At 39.2% G+C, this 19,411-nt stretch overlaps 1 protein-coding gene across 5 annotated transcripts in view; it reads left to right on the top strand.

The window, feature by feature from the left end:
* Positions 1–19,411, top strand: part of PCCB (propionyl-CoA carboxylase subunit beta) — a 221,736-nt gene that overhangs the window by 156,951 nt on the left and 45,374 nt on the right. For all 5 annotated transcript variants that reach the window (XM_010599497.3, XM_010599496.3, XM_064277283.1 and 2 more), the window contains 3 exons: positions 2,682–2,802; positions 4,962–5,043; positions 14,972–15,095. In XM_010599497.3, the coding sequence (XP_010597799.3) occupies positions 2,682–2,802; positions 4,962–5,043; positions 14,972–15,095 (327 nt within the window). The remainder of the gene's footprint in view (positions 1–2,681; positions 2,803–4,961; positions 5,044–14,971; positions 15,096–19,411) is intronic.

Here is a 19,411-nt window from a genome sequence, read left to right as displayed (position 1 = left end):
TACAGGAATAAAAATTGCCAGGAATTCCATCATCCATAGGTAATCTCCGCTAAGTTTTTGGTATGTAGCCCTGTAGTCTCTTCATGTTGTGATGTGTATGTGATACACATAAACAGACTTAAACACGGGTGCTTTCATACTGTCCTGTAACCTGTTTTACTCAACAGCTTTCAGAAATGAACACCTGCCTATGCCATTAAGTTTTCTTCTGCAGTACCGTTTTAGGCTTTTTATTATATTCGTTATAATTTTAGACTTTTTAAAGGTAGCATGTCGTGTTATTTCTGGACCTGAGGCTCTTTGATGGGCTGTGTCTGACATGCCTGGCTCTGTATCCCCTGAGCAAGATCCAAAAGGTGGTCTATAAATATTTGTTTTTCTTTCTTTTTTGGTAACAGCTTTATTGAGATATGATTCACATACCATACAGTTAACCCATTTAAAATGTACATTTCAGTGGTTTTAATATATTCAGAGTTGTGCAATCATCACTACATAAGTTTTAGAACATTTGCCTCACCCCAGAAGGAAACTCCCTACCCTTTATCTTTCTCCTAATTCCCTCATCTCCCCCAGTCCTAGGCAAACTATTAATCTACTTTCTGTCTCTATAGATTTGCTCACTCTGGACATTTTATATAAATGGAATCATATAGTATGTGGTATTTTGTGTCTAGCTTCTTTCTTTTGGCATAATTTTTTCAAAGTTCATTCATGTTGTAGCATGAATCGGCACTTCACTCCTTTTTATTGCTAAATAACATTCCATTGTGTGGATGCACCACGTTTCGTTTATCCATTGGTGGACATTTGGGTTGTTTCCACTTTTTGGCTATCATGAATAACTCTGCTTTAAACATTTGTGCATAAGTTTTAGTGTGGACTTATGTTTTTGTTTCTCTTGGGTGTGTATCTAGGAGTGGAATTTCTGGGTCAAATGGTAATTCTTTGTTTAACATTTTTAAGAATTGCCAGACTTTTTCCAAAGTGGCTGAACCAATTTATAAATATTTCTTGAATTAAAGAATTCTGTCATATTAAAAATGCTTTTTTTTTCATTCAACAAATAACCATTGAGTCCCTGTGTGTCAAGAATATATCTGTGACTGAAACAAAAAAGACCCTTACCCATGTGGGGCTTATAAATGTTATAAGTAAGAACATATATAACATGTTAAAGGTAATAATACATGATTTTAAAAAAGTAGAACAAGGTAAATGGAGCTGGAATAGTTGCAATTTCAAATAGGGGGCTAAGGTAGACTTCAGTGTGAGGGTAACATTTGAGCAGATTTGAAGGAGTTAGCTGTGTGAATCTAGGGAAGGAGTACTGCAGAGGGAACAGCCTATGCAAGGGCCCTGAGGTAGAAGAATAGCTGGCATACTCAGGGAACAGCAGGAAGGATGGTTGGAGCAGAGGCAACACGTGATCTGACTTAAAGGCTTCCTCTGATTGTCTTGTAGAGAACAGACTTGAGGGATAATGGTGGAAGCAAGGAGTCCAGTGGAAGTGGACCTGAGAGAGATTTCTTGGCCTCATTTTCTATCATGCCTGTGGCCTTATATGGCTGTTCTGTGATTTAGGAACATTCTTCAGGGATGATGGCTCTGATGCATCACTAGGGCCAAGTGGTTCCCCTCCTTTTTCTTTTCTTCCACCATTGCTGAGCACTTGTTGTGTGCTAGGCATTATTCTCTATGTGAGGCCACAGTGGTGAGTAAGACAGACCTGGTCTGTACTTTGTTGGTGTCGATATTCTAGAGGAGATGTCAGGCAATGTCTTAGTTATCTAGTGCTACTGTAAGAGAAATGCCACGCATGGATGGCTTTCACAAACAGAAGTTTATTGTCTCACAGTCTAGTAAGCTAGAAGTCCAAATTCATGGTGCCAGCTCCAGGGGAAGCTCTTTGTCAGCTCCGGAGGAAGGTCCTTGTCATCATTCTTCCCTTTCCGTCAATCTAGGAGCTTCTTTGCACAGGAATCCTGGGGTCAGAGGATGTGCTCTGCTCCTGGCACTACATTCTTGGTGATACGGTGTCCCCCGTCTCTCTGCTTGCTTCTCTCTTTTATATCTCAAAAGAGATTGACTCGATACAGTTTAATCTTGTAGATTAAGTTCTGCCTCATTAACATAACTGCATCTAATCCTACCTCCTTAACATCACAGAGGTAGGATTTATAATGCATAGGAAAATCACATCAGATGACAAAATGGTGGACTGTCACACAATACTGAGAATCATGGCCTAGCTAAGTTGACACATATTTTTGGGGCGCACAGTTCAATCCATAACGGGCAGTAAATAGGAACACAAACAGGCGGATGCTACAGGGACACGTATGTCAACTCCCATATTGTGCAGAGATGGAGAGTGAGGAGCGTGGGACAGGTGTGCTCTAGACAGGGAGCCAGAGAAGGCCCTTTTCTGAGGAGGTGACAGTAAAGACCCGAGTGAAGAATGACCCCACAGAGATGTGGGTACAGGGCAGTGGAAGCAGCCTGCATGAATTGAGGATCAGCCCAAAGGTGAGTGGTATGCAGCATCTCACCCTTAGCAGAGGAGGGAAGGACAGCACAGTCTGCTGTAGACATGCCTTAGAAAGGGGGCAGTCTAGTACGAAGCAGCATCTTTGGGCTTGTTAGCGCTCTGGCCTATTGTAACCTCCCTGCTTTCTCAGGCGTTGCCCACAAAGCTTTTGAAAATGATGTTGATGCCTTGTGTAATCTACGGGAGTTCTTCAACTACCTGCCCCTTAGCAATCAGGACCCGGCGCCCATCCGCGAGTGCCACGATCCCAGGTGAGTGTCAGGCCAGAGCGCGTGCTCTCATTTTGCAGCACAGCTTGCCCTTCTCTGGCCCCTCAGCCCTGGTAGGACCTCCAGGGTTTGCTCTGTTGGAGCAGGTTGTGGAATGGATTCAGTGTGGCTTCTAGGTGTTGGGATGGTGTTGGTATGTCTGGGCACAGGAGCAAAGAAAGATGATTTTAGTAACTTTTTTCCTCTCTCTGATATCTCATTATCTTTGGGACATGGAGAGGCAAAAATATATATATATATTTTAAGACACTTAGTTGTCCAGAATTGGGGATAGAAGTTTTTGTCTTGACATGAAATAAATAAATGTGAAATGATACAATGTACCCTTTAAGAAAGGTGTTCATGTACACGTGCTTGGGACCAAAGGCTGAGGTGGTCCTGGAGAAGGGTGTGTGGCTGACCACCTAATCCACATCTTCTTTCCCTCTTGCTGTTGGGGCCACCGCCTGATGTTGGGTGATGGGGGGAGGGAAGTACCCCACAGTAAGCCAGCAGCCTAGCCCAGGAACTACTGTTCCAGACCTCTATCTGCTTTCTTCATTTTGTTTCATCGCAAATTAGAAGCACTCACTTGGCCTGGGTTTTCTTCTGCAGAAGGGATATGAAATTGTATCCCCTGGGAAGAAGCCATTTTCAAGACAGTCCCTCCAGCTATGAGTCTCTGTCTTGGCCAGGAATGCTCTCAATAGAGTAATGTCCCCAGGGTCCCACTAAACTTCAGCTCCACTCTAGGGGACACAGCCAGTGGTCCACTGTGTGTAGTTGTGAAGGAGAGGGTGGTCACAGGGCTCAAAAGGAATGGCCAGAGCCTCCTTTTCTGAGCATCTGTATTACAGTAAAAGCTGGAACCTGTCAGTGAAGGAAAACTCAAATATTTTCCACTAAAACAATCAACAGAAAAGTGGTAAGACTGCAGGCCGTCAAAGGTAGAAAACTTGTGGGACCCAGAAAAACAAGACCCTCTCAATGAGTTTCAGCTCTCACAGGTCTCACTGTTTTTGTGGTTCTTGAGAGGTTTAGGACATCATTTGAAGGTGTTACGGCCCTGGGCCCAGAAGTGTCTGAATAGCCTGCTTTGGCTCAGGCATACCTCTTCTCCATGTGGTCCCAGGGGAGCTCTATGCATAAATGGCAAAGGAAAAGTAACGAATGGCTTTATTATTAGGTGGGGCTGTGCCCAGTACAAGGAGGCCTGGTGGCACAGTGGTTAAGCACTTGGCTGCTAACTGAAAGGTCAGCAATTCAAACATACCAGTTGGTCTGCTGGAGAAAGATGTGGCAGCCTGCTTCCATAAAGATCACAGCCTTGAAACCCTGTTGGGGCAGTTCTACTCTGTCCTACAGGCTTGGTATGAGTTAGAATCAACTCGATGGCAAGGGGTTTGGTGGGTGCCCAATACCCCAGGGCAGAGCTCTCTGGAAGCTGGGCTTGATGGGGCACATGGCCTGGCCCCATGTGGGACACGGGACAAAGAGGACTTGAGAGCCTATTGGAGAGACGAGGTTATAGAGGGACATGTTGCAGTCCTTCTGCACTGTAGGAGTGGGTCTCTGCTCAGCTTCCCTGCCCAGCCACAGAAACACAGGAGGAAGGAGTTACAAGCGGGTGTGTGAGTGTTTAGCCCACAGTGATCTCGCCTACCAGAGGGCTTGTGCTTTTGCTTTTTAAAGGAGTTTTAGCAGGTTAACCTTCTTATGGGGAACGTGAATCCAGTGATCTCTACAGAACTCTTATTTTGTGTTTCCAAGCCCTTGTTCTTTGGCTTTTAATGTCCCAAGAAGTTAGAGTGGGAACTCTGGGGTCAGTGTCATTTTCACCACAGTGTCCTTCAGTGGCTCACCCAGTACCTGGAATGTAGCAGGTGTTCAGAGAAGGTAAATGAAGGAATCACACTCAGGCGAGAAAGGCCATTTTCTCCTCTAAAAGAACACTGAATGGTCTCTTGGGTTGGTATGAGTCTCAGGTTTGGTTTAGTATGGTGGTTACAAAGGAATGCAGCTTTGGTGTCTGCTTTGCAAGCCCAGCAGGGACAGAACCAGCCCAGTTCCCATGATGTATCTTTCTCTACTCTGCCCTCACCTCTTGTGAAGGCAGCTGGCTAGTCTCATGTTGACCGTATCTACCTCTTTTTTGTCCGTAGTGACCGTCTGGTTCCTGAGCTTGATACAGTTGTCCCTTTGGAGTCTACCAAAGCCTACGACATGGAGGACATCATACACTCTGTAAGTAATGGACCTGTCTTGCCAGTACTACCTTGGCCATATACATGGCCATTGTGTTTCAGCCTAGTGAGGAAGTGTTGTGATCTCTGGCCCTCATGTTGGGCCACACAGGCAAGTCATGGCATGGAAATGGGAGCAGGGGCTGCTGAGTAGATTATTCTGGGAAGAGCCAATGGCTATAGCCACCTTACTGGGCTCAGATGGCTGGAGGGAGGACATGCCAGTTGAGCCAGGTGAGCTCTGGGGTCTTTAGAAAGGTACTGTGAGGTACGTAGAGAATGGGACATGTCCCTAGAGTCTGGATTGAGGCCAAGGTTGTCCTTTGTTAGGCAGGTTTGTGTGGGGCCTTATGCTCAGAGGACATTTGTCTTTCTAGAGAAAGGAGAAGAGTCCCTGGGTGGTGCAAATGGTTAAACACTCAACTATTAGCTGAAAGATTGTCTGTTCAAACCCACCCAGAGGCACCTCGGGAGACAGGCCTGGTGATCTGGTTTTGAAAGGTCACAGCTCTAAAAATCCATTGGAGGAGTTCTACTCTGCACATATGGGGTCACCGTGAATGGAAGTCAACTCAATGGCAACTGAAAACTAAAACAGCAACAAAGAGATAGGAAAGTAAATGGGAGATTCTGTGACATGGTTGGGGCATGTGTCGTGGTGATGGGGTGTCTCGGGAGAATAGGAGCCCATTTGTAGTTTTTTCTTGGTGCAGCAGATTCCATCACATAGAAAAACCTGGAAGCCTTCTTCCTGTTCTCTTCCAGCCATTACTTTTCCTCCAACCTTCTGGGGGTAATCACTATTCTGACTCCTAACAGAATAGATTAGTTTTTCATGTTTTTATATGTTATATAAATGGAATCATATAGAATATAGTTCTTTTGTGTCTGGCTTCTCTTGCTCAACATTATGTTTGTAACATTAGTCCATATTATTGCACCCAGTTTTAGATTATTTGTTCTCACTGGTTGTTGGTGTCTTTGTTGTTGGTCTCATTAGTCTATTTATTGTATAAGTAGGTGTCTTAGTCATCTAGTGCTGCCATAACAGAAATACCACAGGTGGATGGCTTTAACAAAGAGAAATTTATTTCCTCCCTGTAAAGTAGGCTAATAGTCCAAATTCAGGGCATCACCTCCAGGGGAAGGCTTTCTCTCTTTGTCAGCTCTAGAGGAAGGTCCTTGTCCTCAATCTTCCCATGATTGAGGAGCTTCTCAGGCGCAGGGACCTGAGGTCCAAAGGATGTGCTCTGCTCATGGCGCTGCTTTCTTGGTGGTATGAAGTCCGTGTGTCTCTCTGCTTGCTTCTGTCTTTTATATCTCAAGAGATTCCCTCAAGACACAATCCAATCCTGTAGGTTGAGTCCTGCCTCACTAACACAACTGCTGCCTGTCCTCCCTCGTTAATGTCATAGAGGCAGGATTTACAGCGTATAGGAAAATCACACAATACCGAGAATCATGGCCTACCGCAACTGATGTACACATTTTTTGGGGGACCATAACTCAGTCCATGACAGTAGGCAACAGTTTATTTATGCAGTCTACTGTTGATAGGCATTTGGGTAGCTTGCGGTTCTGGGCTATAATACTTCTGATAATACTTCTGATAGGAACATTTTATTACATGATTTTTGGTAATTTTACATGTCTGTTGGGTATATACCTAGGAGTGAAAGAACTAGATCATAGGGTATGCATACATTCAGTTTTTGTAGATAACTGCCAAAAAGTTTTTCAAAGTGTTTATTTCAGTTTACACTTCCACCAGCAACATATGAGATTTCCACTTCCTTCGTATTCTCACCAGCACTTGGCTGATGCCGTACTGTTTTTTTGTTTGCTTTTCCTGTGGTCCATTTCACTTCTTATGGGATTAGTATAAAGGAAAAACCAATCATGCACAGTCTAAGATATAAACATCAGAACAATGCAGCAATTGTGAGTCTTTCAATTAATATATTGAGGTGACTTCCGGTTGCTCAAAAATAATACAGTTTTTTTTCCAGTTAAATAAACACATTATTTTGGTTTATCAAGTACCATACTGGAATGATTTATAATACCATACTGTTTTAATTATTGAGACTTTCTAGTATGCTTTCACATCTGGTAGGGATAGTTCCTCTTGATTTTTTTTCCTGATTTTTCTTGGCTAATCGTGCATATTTATTTTTTCATATGAACTTTAGAATCAGTTTGTCTTGTTCTAGGGTGGAAGTGGGGAGAAGTAGGTAATCCTGTTATTTTATTGGGATCTCAATAAATTTATGAATTAATTTGGAGAGAAATGACATCATTATGAATCTGGGACAACCTAAAAAAAAGTGGTATGTATTTTTATTTGTTAAAAGTATACTTTTTTCCCTCGAGAGATGTTTTGAAGCTTTCCTCACATAGGTTGTTCACATTTCTTGTTAAGTGTATTCCTAAGTATTCTATCTTTTTTATTGCTATTGTAAATGGAGTCTTTTTTATATCTTCTAATTGGTTTTTTAGGGACATATGAAAGTTGTCAATTTTGTTTATCAGTTTTATATCCTGTTACCTTATTAGGTTCTCATATTTGTAGTAGTTTTTTTCTGTTAATTCTTTTGGATTTTATAGGCGTGCCAGTATACCATCTAAATATAGAGTTTTATCTTTTCCTTTCCAATTCTTTTACGTGTCATTTTTTTTTCTTTTCCCTAATTGCATTGTTGTATTTCCATGTATATCAAATGTAGTGAAAAATAATAGTTGTGATACTGGGCATCCTTTTGTCCCTAACTTTAATAAGGCTGCCATTAGTGTTTGCTATTTACGTGAGAGAATGGTTTTTGTACTATGATACTCACATCTTTTTTCATGTTGTGGAAGTTACCACTGGTTCCTATTTTGATGTTTTTGTTTGTTTTGTTTTAAAAATCCAGGATGGGTATTTATTGAATGTTGTCAAATATCCTTTCAGCCCTTATGGAGATGATCATGTGATTTTTCTTCTTAGATCTATTCGTAAACCAAAACCAAACCCATTGCCATGAGTCAGTTCTAACTCATAGTGATCCTATAGACCTATTTATAAATCTATCTTAATAGTTTCCTAATATTGAACTATTCGTACATTCCTGAAGTAAATCCTACTTATTATTTTCTGTTTCATAGTGCTTTATTTGGGATTTTTGCATCAATATCATGTGATATTGGTCTGTATTTTTCTTTTTTTGATATATTTAAAAATCAGGTTTTGGTGTCAGTTTTGTACTTGCTTCATAAAAAGAATTTGGAAGTTTTTCTTCTTCTATACTGTGGAACAATTTAAATAGCATTGGGGATTATCCGCTCTTCAAAAATATGGTACAATTCTGTGAAATTGTCAGGGCTTAGTGATTTTTTTTTGAGGGGGAGGAGTAGGTTTTTGATACTTTCTCTATTCTTTAAATGTTCCTGTTTAAGCTTTATCTCTTCTGGGTTCAGCTTTGGTAAGTTAGATTTTCTATAAATTATCCATTTCTTCCAGGTTTTAAAATCTATTTGCATAGGGCTGTGCATACTAGTCTCACAAGATTAATGAAATCTTAATCTTTTTTTTTTAAATTAATGTTTAATTATATTTTTGGTGAAAGTCTACATAGCAAAACAGGTTCCTGTTCAACAATTTCTACACATAATGTTCAGTAACATTGATTAATGTTTGTCAGTTTGTGTCAACATTCTCGTTATTTCTGTTCTAGTTGTTCCACTTCCATTAATTTAGTCCCACCACGTTAGAGTAACTCTTGTCCCTTTGCTCGTGTGGATGATTTTTAAAAAACCTAAGTTCTCAAGCGTGAAATTTTTTAGTTTTTGAGCTAGCCTGCTATTTAGTTAGAAGATGATTTCAGGGGATAGTTTCTGTTCAGGGTTTAAAGAGTCTCTCATGGCGATAGTCTTGGTGATTCCTCTAGTCTAATCTTAATGACAAAAAGTTCCTCTCTGTCATTTCTTTATGCTTTATTTATTTATTTGATTGTGGTACCTAGTGGTTCATCTGTTTTACTGATGTATTCCAAGGAATAAGCCTTTTAATTATTCTAGTGTTTTGCTTTTGCTTTTTAAAGACTATTTTCTGTTTTTATATTGATTCCCCTTTTTACTTCAATTTACTTTTTTTTTTTAACATTTGAATTGGAAGTTTAGTTTATATATTTCCATTATTTTCTATTAATATAATATTTAAGTCCATTGCAGGGAACAAAGCTAAGAAATGTAGTGTAGCTGCTTAGCCATTTGCCCATCATTTCTGTTAGAATGGTAGAAATGGAAGCTGGATTTTTGGTGGATACCTGGCAGTCTCTGCTATACCCTTTTAATGTTTTTTTTTTTTTTTAAATAAAAGCAAGTAATATATACACAGTAAAATTTTTAAGAAGTGATAGGCATGTATAAAGTAAAACACAAATCTCTCTTTGTCCCTTTCTCTTCACATCAGCCTTCTTTCCTAGAGGTAACCACTACTAATTTTCTTGTGTATCTTTCCAGAAAAAAAATTTATGCATATGCCAACTATATACATATATATATTTGCTTTTAACTAAAAAAATTGAATTATAATACTTTCATACTTTTTTTTTTTTCACTTTCTCTTATCACAACATATAGGTTTATCTCAGTAATTGTAATGACCATATAATGCTCCTGTGTGGATGTACTATAACTTATTTAAACATTACCCTAGTGAGGGACATTTAGATTCCTTACAGTTTTTGCTATTACCAGTATACTGCTATGATAAACCTCTCTGTCTTTCTTTCCCTGTATGTGTGATCTTAGTATATTTTTGTGAGTATATCCATTTGGCCAGTACTCAGCAGCAAAATTTGGTCAGTAAGTATAAACACTGTCAAAGAGAAATTTCCAGATAAGTCAAAGTAATGGTGGGCCTTCTAAATCCCAAACTCTGTTCACATCATCCAAAACCTATACAGGTAAACAGGAAGAACAAATAAAACTACCATCCCCATACCTTCATCATAACTGGAAGACAGGACATTACAAGCTTCAAATAACACTTAAGTAGAACAATAAATACTAATTTCTAGTAGAACTGTTTCTTATGCTCACACTACGTGTCTCTGTGGAAAGCTGGGGTGGAGGATAGTCTTGAGAAATTATACAGAAGAGAGAAAAGAAGATCGAGATAAATAATTCCCAGGAAAGAGAAAGTTCATTCTAAGATTGAAAATACTGAGAAAGAACATAGTTAGATCAGTGACTTCATGAAAGTACTTAAAAGTACACACGAAACTCAAAAAGGCAATCATGGAAAAGCATTGCTTCTGGAGATAAAGGGGTTAAGGAAGGGAGGGGCACCTTTGGCAGTTGTGAAGTGAAGGGAAAATGATGCAAGAGGGGTAAAGTTATGTATCTGCAAGACAAAAGCCGAAACGAAAAGGACACAGTACCCTTCCCCCCACTGCCCTCCTTAAAATCAAGCCACTCATTAATTAAATTGCAGAAAAGGGTGCTCTTTATCTAGAAATCTTGTTCACCATCTCAAACTGCCAACCCTCTCCACAAAATTCAGAGATACAAGTAGTCTTCATCTATATAAAGCTACTATAATAAGAAAATTCAACAAAAGAATTAAAACATTTCGATTAATGAAACTCCCTCCACTGTAAAAATCAACCGTGATGCACATGATCACATTTCAGTGAGTTTAGTAGCCTCAAATAAGCACTTGAGGTTATGAAAATCAGAAATTCAGAAACTAACGACGGAATGGACAAGAAATAGGAAAAAGTAAAATTAGAACTGATTGAATTCAGAAAATGGGTGGGGTGGAGTCTCCCCCAAGGTGTTCAAGGGAGAATGGGGACAGTGGTGGTTCAGTGTCTTCTTGCCTTCCATGCAGGAGACCAGGGTTCGATTCCTGATGAGTGCATCTTGTGCAGCCACCATCCGTCAGTGGAGGCTTGCGTGTTGCTGTGTTACAGAAGAGGTTTCAGCAGAGATTCCAGACTAAGATGGCTAGGAGGAAAAGCCTGGCAGCCTACATCCAAAAATCAGCCCATGAAAACCCTATAAATCACAATGGTTTGATTCGCAGTTGATCGTGAGGATGGTTCAGGACTGGGCAGCATTTCATTCCATTGTTCATGGGATCACTTTGAGTTGGGGGCCAACTTGATGGCAGCTAACAGTAACAAGGGAAAATAGATTTGAATGAAAATTTCATAAGGAACATTGAAGAAAAGTGGGAAAATTAGAGAATGAAAATGAGATAAAGAAGTAAAAAGGATCACAAAGAATATTGTTAAAAAGTAAGGCAAAGAAGATCAAATATACATATAATTGGAGCCTCTGAAGAAGACAATTGGAGCAGAATGTGTACTTAAAACACAAGAAAACATTCTGGAAATAAAAGAACACCTGAATCTACAAAATGAGTGCTCACTGGGTGCCTGAGTAAATTGACCCAGAATGATCAAACCTTAGAAAATACCCAAGTACACCCATTAGATTTTAAAAATAAAGAAAAATCCAGAGGATCTTTAGGCAAAAAGATCAAATAACTTATAAGGGCAAGGGAATTAGAATGGCTTCAGACTTTCAAAAGTAACATACGAAGCAAGGCACAATGGAAAAGGATTTTCAGGAGACTCAAGCAAAGAGTATATGCCTAAGGATTTTATATCTAGCCAAGCTGAACTTCATGCATTAAGGCTATAGAAAACTGGTTTTAAACATGCAGACACTGAGGAAATTGTATTCCCAAGACCTTTTTAAGGAATCTAATAGAGGATGAGCGTCATCCAACTAAGGGATGATAGGAAATTTCAGCAAAAGGACTGATGGTGATTATATAACGTATTTAATTATAAATCTAAGACAAAAGGTAGGGATGAGAGTGAAGATAGCATATAAATGTTATATACTTAGTTGCAGAAAAAATACAACTGAAAAAAATGGGAGGAGAAAGAAGAGGGAAAGAATATAGCAAAATAAGTTTATTGGTGCTTGAGAATCAACAGGTATCATTAAAAATAAACAAACCAGTTAATAAAAGGTTAAATAAGGAAACAGGGAACTAAGCATACTTTACTTTGTCTGAGATAAGAGGAAGTTCCAGCTATAAAAGTATCATGGATTGACTTGTGTTCCCCAAGAAATATGTGACAACTTGGCTAGGCTGTGATTCCCAGTATTGTGTGATTGTCCACCATTTTGTCTTCTGATGTGATTTTCCTATATGTTGTAAATCCTGCTTCTATGATGTTAATGAGGCAGGATTAGAGGCAGTTGTGTTAATGAGGCAGGACTCAATCTCTACAAGATTAAGTAGTATCTTGAGTCAATCTCTTTTGCGATATAGAGGAGAGAAGCTAGCAGAGAGATGGGGGAGGGATTCGTACCACCAAGAAAAAAGTGCCAGGAGCAGAGAACATCCTTTGGACCTCGAGTCCCTGTGCTGAGAAGCTGCTAGATCAGGGAAAGATCAATAACAAGGACCTTCCTCCAGAGTTGACAGAGAGAGAAAGACTTCCCCTGGAGCTGACACCGTGAATGTGGACTTCTAGCCTCCTAGATGGTGAGATAATAAATTTCTGTTTGTTAAAGCCATCCACTTGTGGTATTTCTGTTACAGCAGTATTAAATAACTAAGACAAAAGGGAACTGCCAGAACAAAAATACAGACCTTCCTAAATAAATGAAATAAAACATCACATAAAGAAAGAACAAACCTAACATGGTACACACAGTAATTATAACAAAATAATATGGCACAGTAAAATGTTTCTCATACCAATTATGTGGTTATTGACTTAACTCACATGAATGGGCTTACCTCATTTATTCAGAGAAAAAGGTGTTCAGTTTGTCTCACAAAGCAAGAACATCTATATGCTGTATACAGGAGACACTTAAAGTGACTCAGAAAGATGAAAAATAAGGGATGGGCAAAGGTATGCCAGGAAAATAGAAACAATAAGAAAGCAGTGTTTGTGATCTTATTACCTCAGACAAAGTAATATTCAAGTATTAACAGTGACAAAAAAGGACGTTTCCAAATGCTAAATGCCACAGTTCACATTAATGACATAAAAGATATAAAACCTCTATGTACCAAATAATATAAAGCAGAAGTTATTGGAGATCCGAAGAGATAGAGATAAAAACTCATTGATAATAGGAGACTTAAATACACCATTCTTAGAACAAGGCAGGGCAAATGGATTAAAAATAAGTAAGATGTAGGAGACCTAAAGAACATAATAAGGTAGATCTTATGGATATATTTCAGACTTGACACCCTGGAATAGACAGTAAATCTTATATTCAAGTACACATGGAGCAGTCACAAAAGTTGATCATAGATCAGAAAGAAAGCATCATTAAATCCCATAAAGCAAAAATATTGCAAACAACACTGATCAAAACTAGAAAGTAACAACAAAAAAACAAAAAGCACCCTCCCACCTGGAAACTGAATAAATTTTTTATTAAATAATTCTTAGATGAAAGGGGGGAAATACAAATGAAAATGACAGGATTTCTGAAAGAGAAAAGATAATGAAAACAATACATATCAAACTCTGTGAAATCCATTCAAAGTAATGAGCAGAAAAAAATTTATAGCCTTAAACGTAGTAAAAATGAAAGAAGGAAAATAAATTAGATTTCCAGTTCAAAAATCCAAAGGTGAGAAGGAACCAAAATAATCAAAAAGAAGTCACAAAAAAACGATTTAAGAAGGGTAAAAACACAAATTTACGAGGCAGGAAATAGAAAAACAATAAGTGTAATTAATAAAATAGACCAACCTCTAGCTCAATTAAAAAAAGAAATTAGCTCAATTAAAAAATATATATATATATATTTTTTTTCTAGGCTAAAAAAAATATATATATATTTTTTAGCCTAGAAAAAAGGGAGAAAGCACAAATACAGAAATGAAGTGGGAAGGAAGAATAACCATTGAAATAGGAGAAATGTAAAACTCAGAAGGGATAAGATAGAAGGGTCTAGGTAAAATAATTTCCTAGGAAAATACAGTTTTGCCAGAAATTGACCCCATTAGAGGTAGAAAGCTTAAACAGACCAAATTCCAAAGAAGCAACTACTTCACACACAAAAAAGCACAAAGCCCAAATAATTTCATGTGGAAATTGTATGAAATGCTCAAAGACCAAATAGTCCCAATGCTAAGGAGTAGCTGGTGGATTGGAACTGCTGACCTTTTGGTTAGCAAACGAGCTCTTAAGCATTGTGCCACCAGGGCTCCTCCAGAGCATAGAAAATGGAAACACACACGCACAACTTCCACATTCTTTTTTGAGGCAAGTGTAATATTGATAACTGAACCTTAAAAAGATTATCAGGTTAATATTACTAATATTGATGCAATGATACCAAATGAAATACTAACCTAGCAGATTCCAACACCACATTAAGATAATACACCACGACCAAGTGAGAGTTATTCTAGGAATGTAAGGTTGTCTCAATATTAGAAAATCCAGGATAAGCTATTAATCATTGATTATCTCCATAGATGCTGAAAAAAGTCTTTAAGAAAATTTAGTACCCATTTCTGATAGCAACACTCTAGAAAATAGGAATTGATGGATACGTGATAAAATTTAGCATACACCTTTTCAAAAGCCTGTGTCTTATTTAGTAGGGAAACATTAAAGGTAGTTCCACTAAGCTCAGGAACAAGACAAGGATGCCTACTATCTCTACTACTATTTAACATTGTATTGGAAGTATTAGCTAATCAAATTAGACAAGAAGACTCAGTTAGAGGCAAAAGCCTTGGAGTGTGTGGAGCTGCTGCCATTGCCTACTATTCTGTTTCCTTGGAGAGGGAGCCTGTGGTATGGGGGGAACTCCAGCCAGTGGTGTGTGTAATTCCTGGATCTTTTACTTTACCATTTTGAACTCAGGTAAATTTATCCCTGCAGGTTGTTGATGAGCGAGAATTTTTTGAGATAATGCCCAATTATGCCAAGAACATCATTGTTGGTTTTGCAAGAATGAACGGAAGGACTGTTGGCATTGTTGGGAACCAACCCAAGGTGGCCTCAGGTAGGTGGGGTCGCGGTGGGGGTGCTACCTGGGCCCAAGGTATCTGCCTTCTGCCTTTCCATGGCCAGACAAAAAACTCAAATAGATGTTGTAAAAGTTCTTTTCTTTTTTAATGTTGATATCTCAAAATGGTTCTTTCATACTTAACTGTTTTTTAAGGGTTTATCAATAACTTTCCTCCTTAGCTTGCAAAGTCCTTACCTTTTCAAAGGTCTGTTTTCCAAACCCCTTAGTTAGATACATGACTCACTCACTAAACTACGCGCTCCACGAGGGCAGGGGTGTTGGTGTCTTATTCACTGTTGTATCTCCGGTGCCTTAAAGGGTGCCAAATACATACTTGGTGTTCAATAAAAATTTGTTGAATTAATGAATAGTACTGAAAATCTTGCCATTCTTTCTTTTCCTATATTGACATTAAACTTTGAGCTCTGAAAATGGCCTGTGTTTGGGTTTTTTAGCTGCTTTCTTTTTTTCCTCCCGTTAACCTGTTGCTGTTTAGTTGATTCCAACCCATTGCGACACTATAGGACAGAGTAGAACTGCCGCATAGGGTTTCCAAGGAGTGCCTTTCTCCAGTGGGAGACAAATTAATGGCATCTTGCTGTGTCTGTGCCCACACATCTGTGGTGGTAAACCAGATTTGAGTTACAGCAAAATGATGGGGATTCCTCACTATGCTCTGGGTGGGGCATGGGAGTGGAGCTGTCAACACTGCTTCCCTCCTTACTATTTTTCCTCTTATTTGTTTTAAAATAATATTGTGTTCTTATGAAAGTTTACACAGCAGATTAGATTTCCATTCAAAAATTTCTACACAATATGTTCAGTGAAATTAGTTACATTCTTCACAGTGTGTGAACATTCTCATTATTTCTGTTCTGGTTTTTTCATTTTCATTAATCTGGTTTCCCTGTCCCCTTACATTCTCATCTTTGTTTTGAAGTAATTGTTGACTGTTTGGTCTCAAATAGATGATTTTTTAAAGGAGTCGCAGTACTCGCAGGTGATATTCTTTATTTTGTGAGCCAATGTTATTTAGCTAAAAGCTGACCTCAAGTGGAATAGTTTCAGTGTAAGGTTTAAAGAGTATCTCAGGACACTAGTCAGGAGGAGTCCCCTGGTCTTAACCAACCTAGCAATTGTGGATGTTTTTAAGAATTTGAGGTTTTGTTCAACATTTTTCTCCCAACATATCAAAATCCATCTATTGGAGAATGATCGGTAGTGGTAGCTTCTCAGGGTAGATGAAGCTGTGGTTTGTATAGACAGTCCTGTAGTCTAGTTTTTTCTCTGAGTCTTGGATTTACTTCTTTCTCTTTTGTTCTGGATGAGGAGAGACCAATAGTTGTATCTTAGATGGCCACTTGCAAAGTTTTAAGACCCCAGACACTACTCACCAGACTTGGATGTAGAACACAAACTTCATAAACTATATTATGCCAGTCGACTGAGTTGTCTTGCAAGACTGTGGTCCTAGACCTTCAAGCCCAGAAAACCAATCCCGTGAGGTATTTGATTATGTCTAAAAAGTATCTGTAACAGTGCCCCCAGGTACATTATTGTATATATGAATATATATGCATGCACACACATACATGCATATATATATACATATACGCATACATACATATATACCGACACATATATTTTTTGGTTGTTGGTGGTGTTGCAAAATTATATATGCCCTAGCAATTAGTAAAAGGTCATATTTTCTTTTGTGTGTCTTAGTGACATCATTTACCTTGGTCAGGCTGTGTACACTTCACCTATATTTGATGTTATGTTTCTCATCATCAAAAATAATAAGTGTCTACTATCTAGAGAATGACTCCCTGCACCCCTCCTTTGTACCACCAGTGAGCCTTGGTCTCTGTGGATTCACCTATTCTTGTCTTTCTATGAAAGTGCAATCACAAGTAAATAAAGCATTACTGAAAAAGAAGCACAAAGTGGGAGGCCTCACTCTACCTGATTTTAGAACTTATTATACTGCCACAGTAGTCAAAACAGCCTGGCACTGGTACAACAACAGATACATAGACCAATGAAACAGAATTGAGAATCCAGACCTAAATCCATCCACATATGAGCAGCTGATATTTAACAAAGGCCCAATGTCAGTTAAATGGGGGAAAAGACAGTCTCTTTAACAAATGGTGCTGGCATAACTGGATATCCATCTGCAAAAAAATGAAACAAGACCTATACTTCACACCATGCACAAAAACTGACTCAAAATGGACCAAAGGCCTAAATATAAAATCTTAAAATGATAAAGATTATGGAAGAAAAAATAGGGACAATGCTAGGAGCCCTAATACATGGCATAAACAGCATACAAAACATGACTAACGGTGCACAAACACCAGAAGAGAAACTAGATAACTGGGAGCTCCTAAAAATCAAACACCCAGGCTCATCCAAAGACTTCACCAAAAGAGTAAAAAGATTACCTACAGACTAGGAAAAAGTTTTTAGCTATGACTTTTCCAATCAGCGTCTGATCTCTAAAATCTATGTGATACTGCAAAAACTCAACTACAAGAAGACAAATGTTCCAATTAAAAAAATGGACAAAGGATATGAACAGGCACTTCACTAAAGAAGGCATTCAGGTAGCTAACAGATACATGAGGAAATGCTTATGATCATTAGCCATTAGAGAAATACAAATCAAAACTACAAGGAGATTCCATCTCCAACAAGGCTGACGTTAATCCAAAAAACACAAAATAATAAACGTTGGAGAGGTTGTGGAGAGACTGGAACACTTCTGCACTGCTGATGGGAATGTCAAATGGTACAACCACTTTGGAAATCGATTTGGTGCTTCCTTAAAAAGCTAGAAATAGAACTACCATATGTTCCAGCACTCCCACTCCTCGGAACATATCCTAGAGAAATAAGAGCCTTTACATGAACAGATATATGCACACCCATGTTCATTGCAGCACTGTTTACAATAGCAAAAAGGTGGAAGCAACCAAGGTACCCATCAACGGATGAATGGATAAATAAATTATGGCATATTCATACAATGAAATACTATGCATTGACAAAGAACAATGATGAATCTGTGAAACATTTCATAACATGGAGGAACCTGGAAGGCATTATGCTGAGTGAAATTAGCTGCAGAAGGACAAATCCTGTATGAAATCACTATCATAAGAACTCGAGAAATAGTTTTAACAGAGAAGAAAATATTCCTTGATGGTTACGAGAGTGGGGAGGGAGGGAGAGGGGTATTCACTAATTAGATAGTAGACAACTATTTTAGGTGAAGGGAAAGACAACAGTACAGAAGAGGTCAGCGGAACTGGACTAAACCAAAAGCAAAGGAGTTTCCTGAATAAACTGAACACTGCGAAGGCCAGCATAGCAGGGGTGGGGGTTTGGGGACCATGGTTTCAAGGAACATCTAGGTCAATTGGCATAATAAAATCTATTAAGAAAACATTCTGCATCCTGCTTTGGAGGGTGGTGTCTGGGGTCTTAAGCTCTAGCAAGTGGCCATCTAAGATGCATCAATTGGTCTCAAGTCACCTGGAGCAAAGGAGAATGAAGAACACCAAAGACACAAGGTAATTTTGAGCCCAAGAGGCTGAAAGGGCCACATAAAGCAGAGTCGACATCAACCTGAGACCAGAAGAACTAGATGGTGCCTGGCTACAACTGAAGACTGCCCTGACAGGGAACACAACAGAAAACCCCTGAGGTAGCAGGAGATCAGTGGGATGCAGACCTCAAGTTCTTGCAAAAAGACCTGACTTAATGGTCTGTCTGAGACTAGGAGGACCCCAGAGGTCATGGTCCCCAGGCCTTCTGTTAGCCCCAGACAGGAACCATTCCCAAAGCCAAATCTTCAGTGGGATTAGACTGGACTATGGGATAGCAGGAAACCCTGGTGACATAGTGGTTAAGTGCTACGGCTGCTATCCAAGAGGTCTGCAGTTCAAATCCGCCAGGCTCCCCTTGGAAACTCTGTGGGGCAGTTCTACTCTGTCCTATAGGGCCGCTATGAGTTGGAAGCGACTAGATGGCAGGGGGCAGTGGGATGGGGTAGCAAATGGTACTGGTGAGGACTGAGCTTCTCGGATCAAGTAGACACATGAGACTATGTGGGCAGCTGCTGTCTGGAGGGGAGATGAGGGGGCAGAGGGGGTCAGAAGCTGGCTGAATGGACAGGAAAATAGAGAGTGGAAAGGAGGAGTGTGCTGTCTCATTAGGGGGAGAGCAACTAGGTGTATAAAAAAGGTGTATATAAATTTTTGTATGAGAGACTGACTTTATTTGCAAACTTTCACTTAAAG

This window comes from Loxodonta africana, chromosome 26 (assembly GCF_030014295.1).
Source record: "Loxodonta africana isolate mLoxAfr1 chromosome 26, mLoxAfr1.hap2, whole genome shotgun sequence".
Lineage (NCBI taxonomy): Eukaryota > Metazoa > Chordata > Mammalia > Proboscidea > Elephantidae > Loxodonta > Loxodonta africana.
This window is presented reverse-complemented; position numbering and strand designations above follow the sequence as displayed.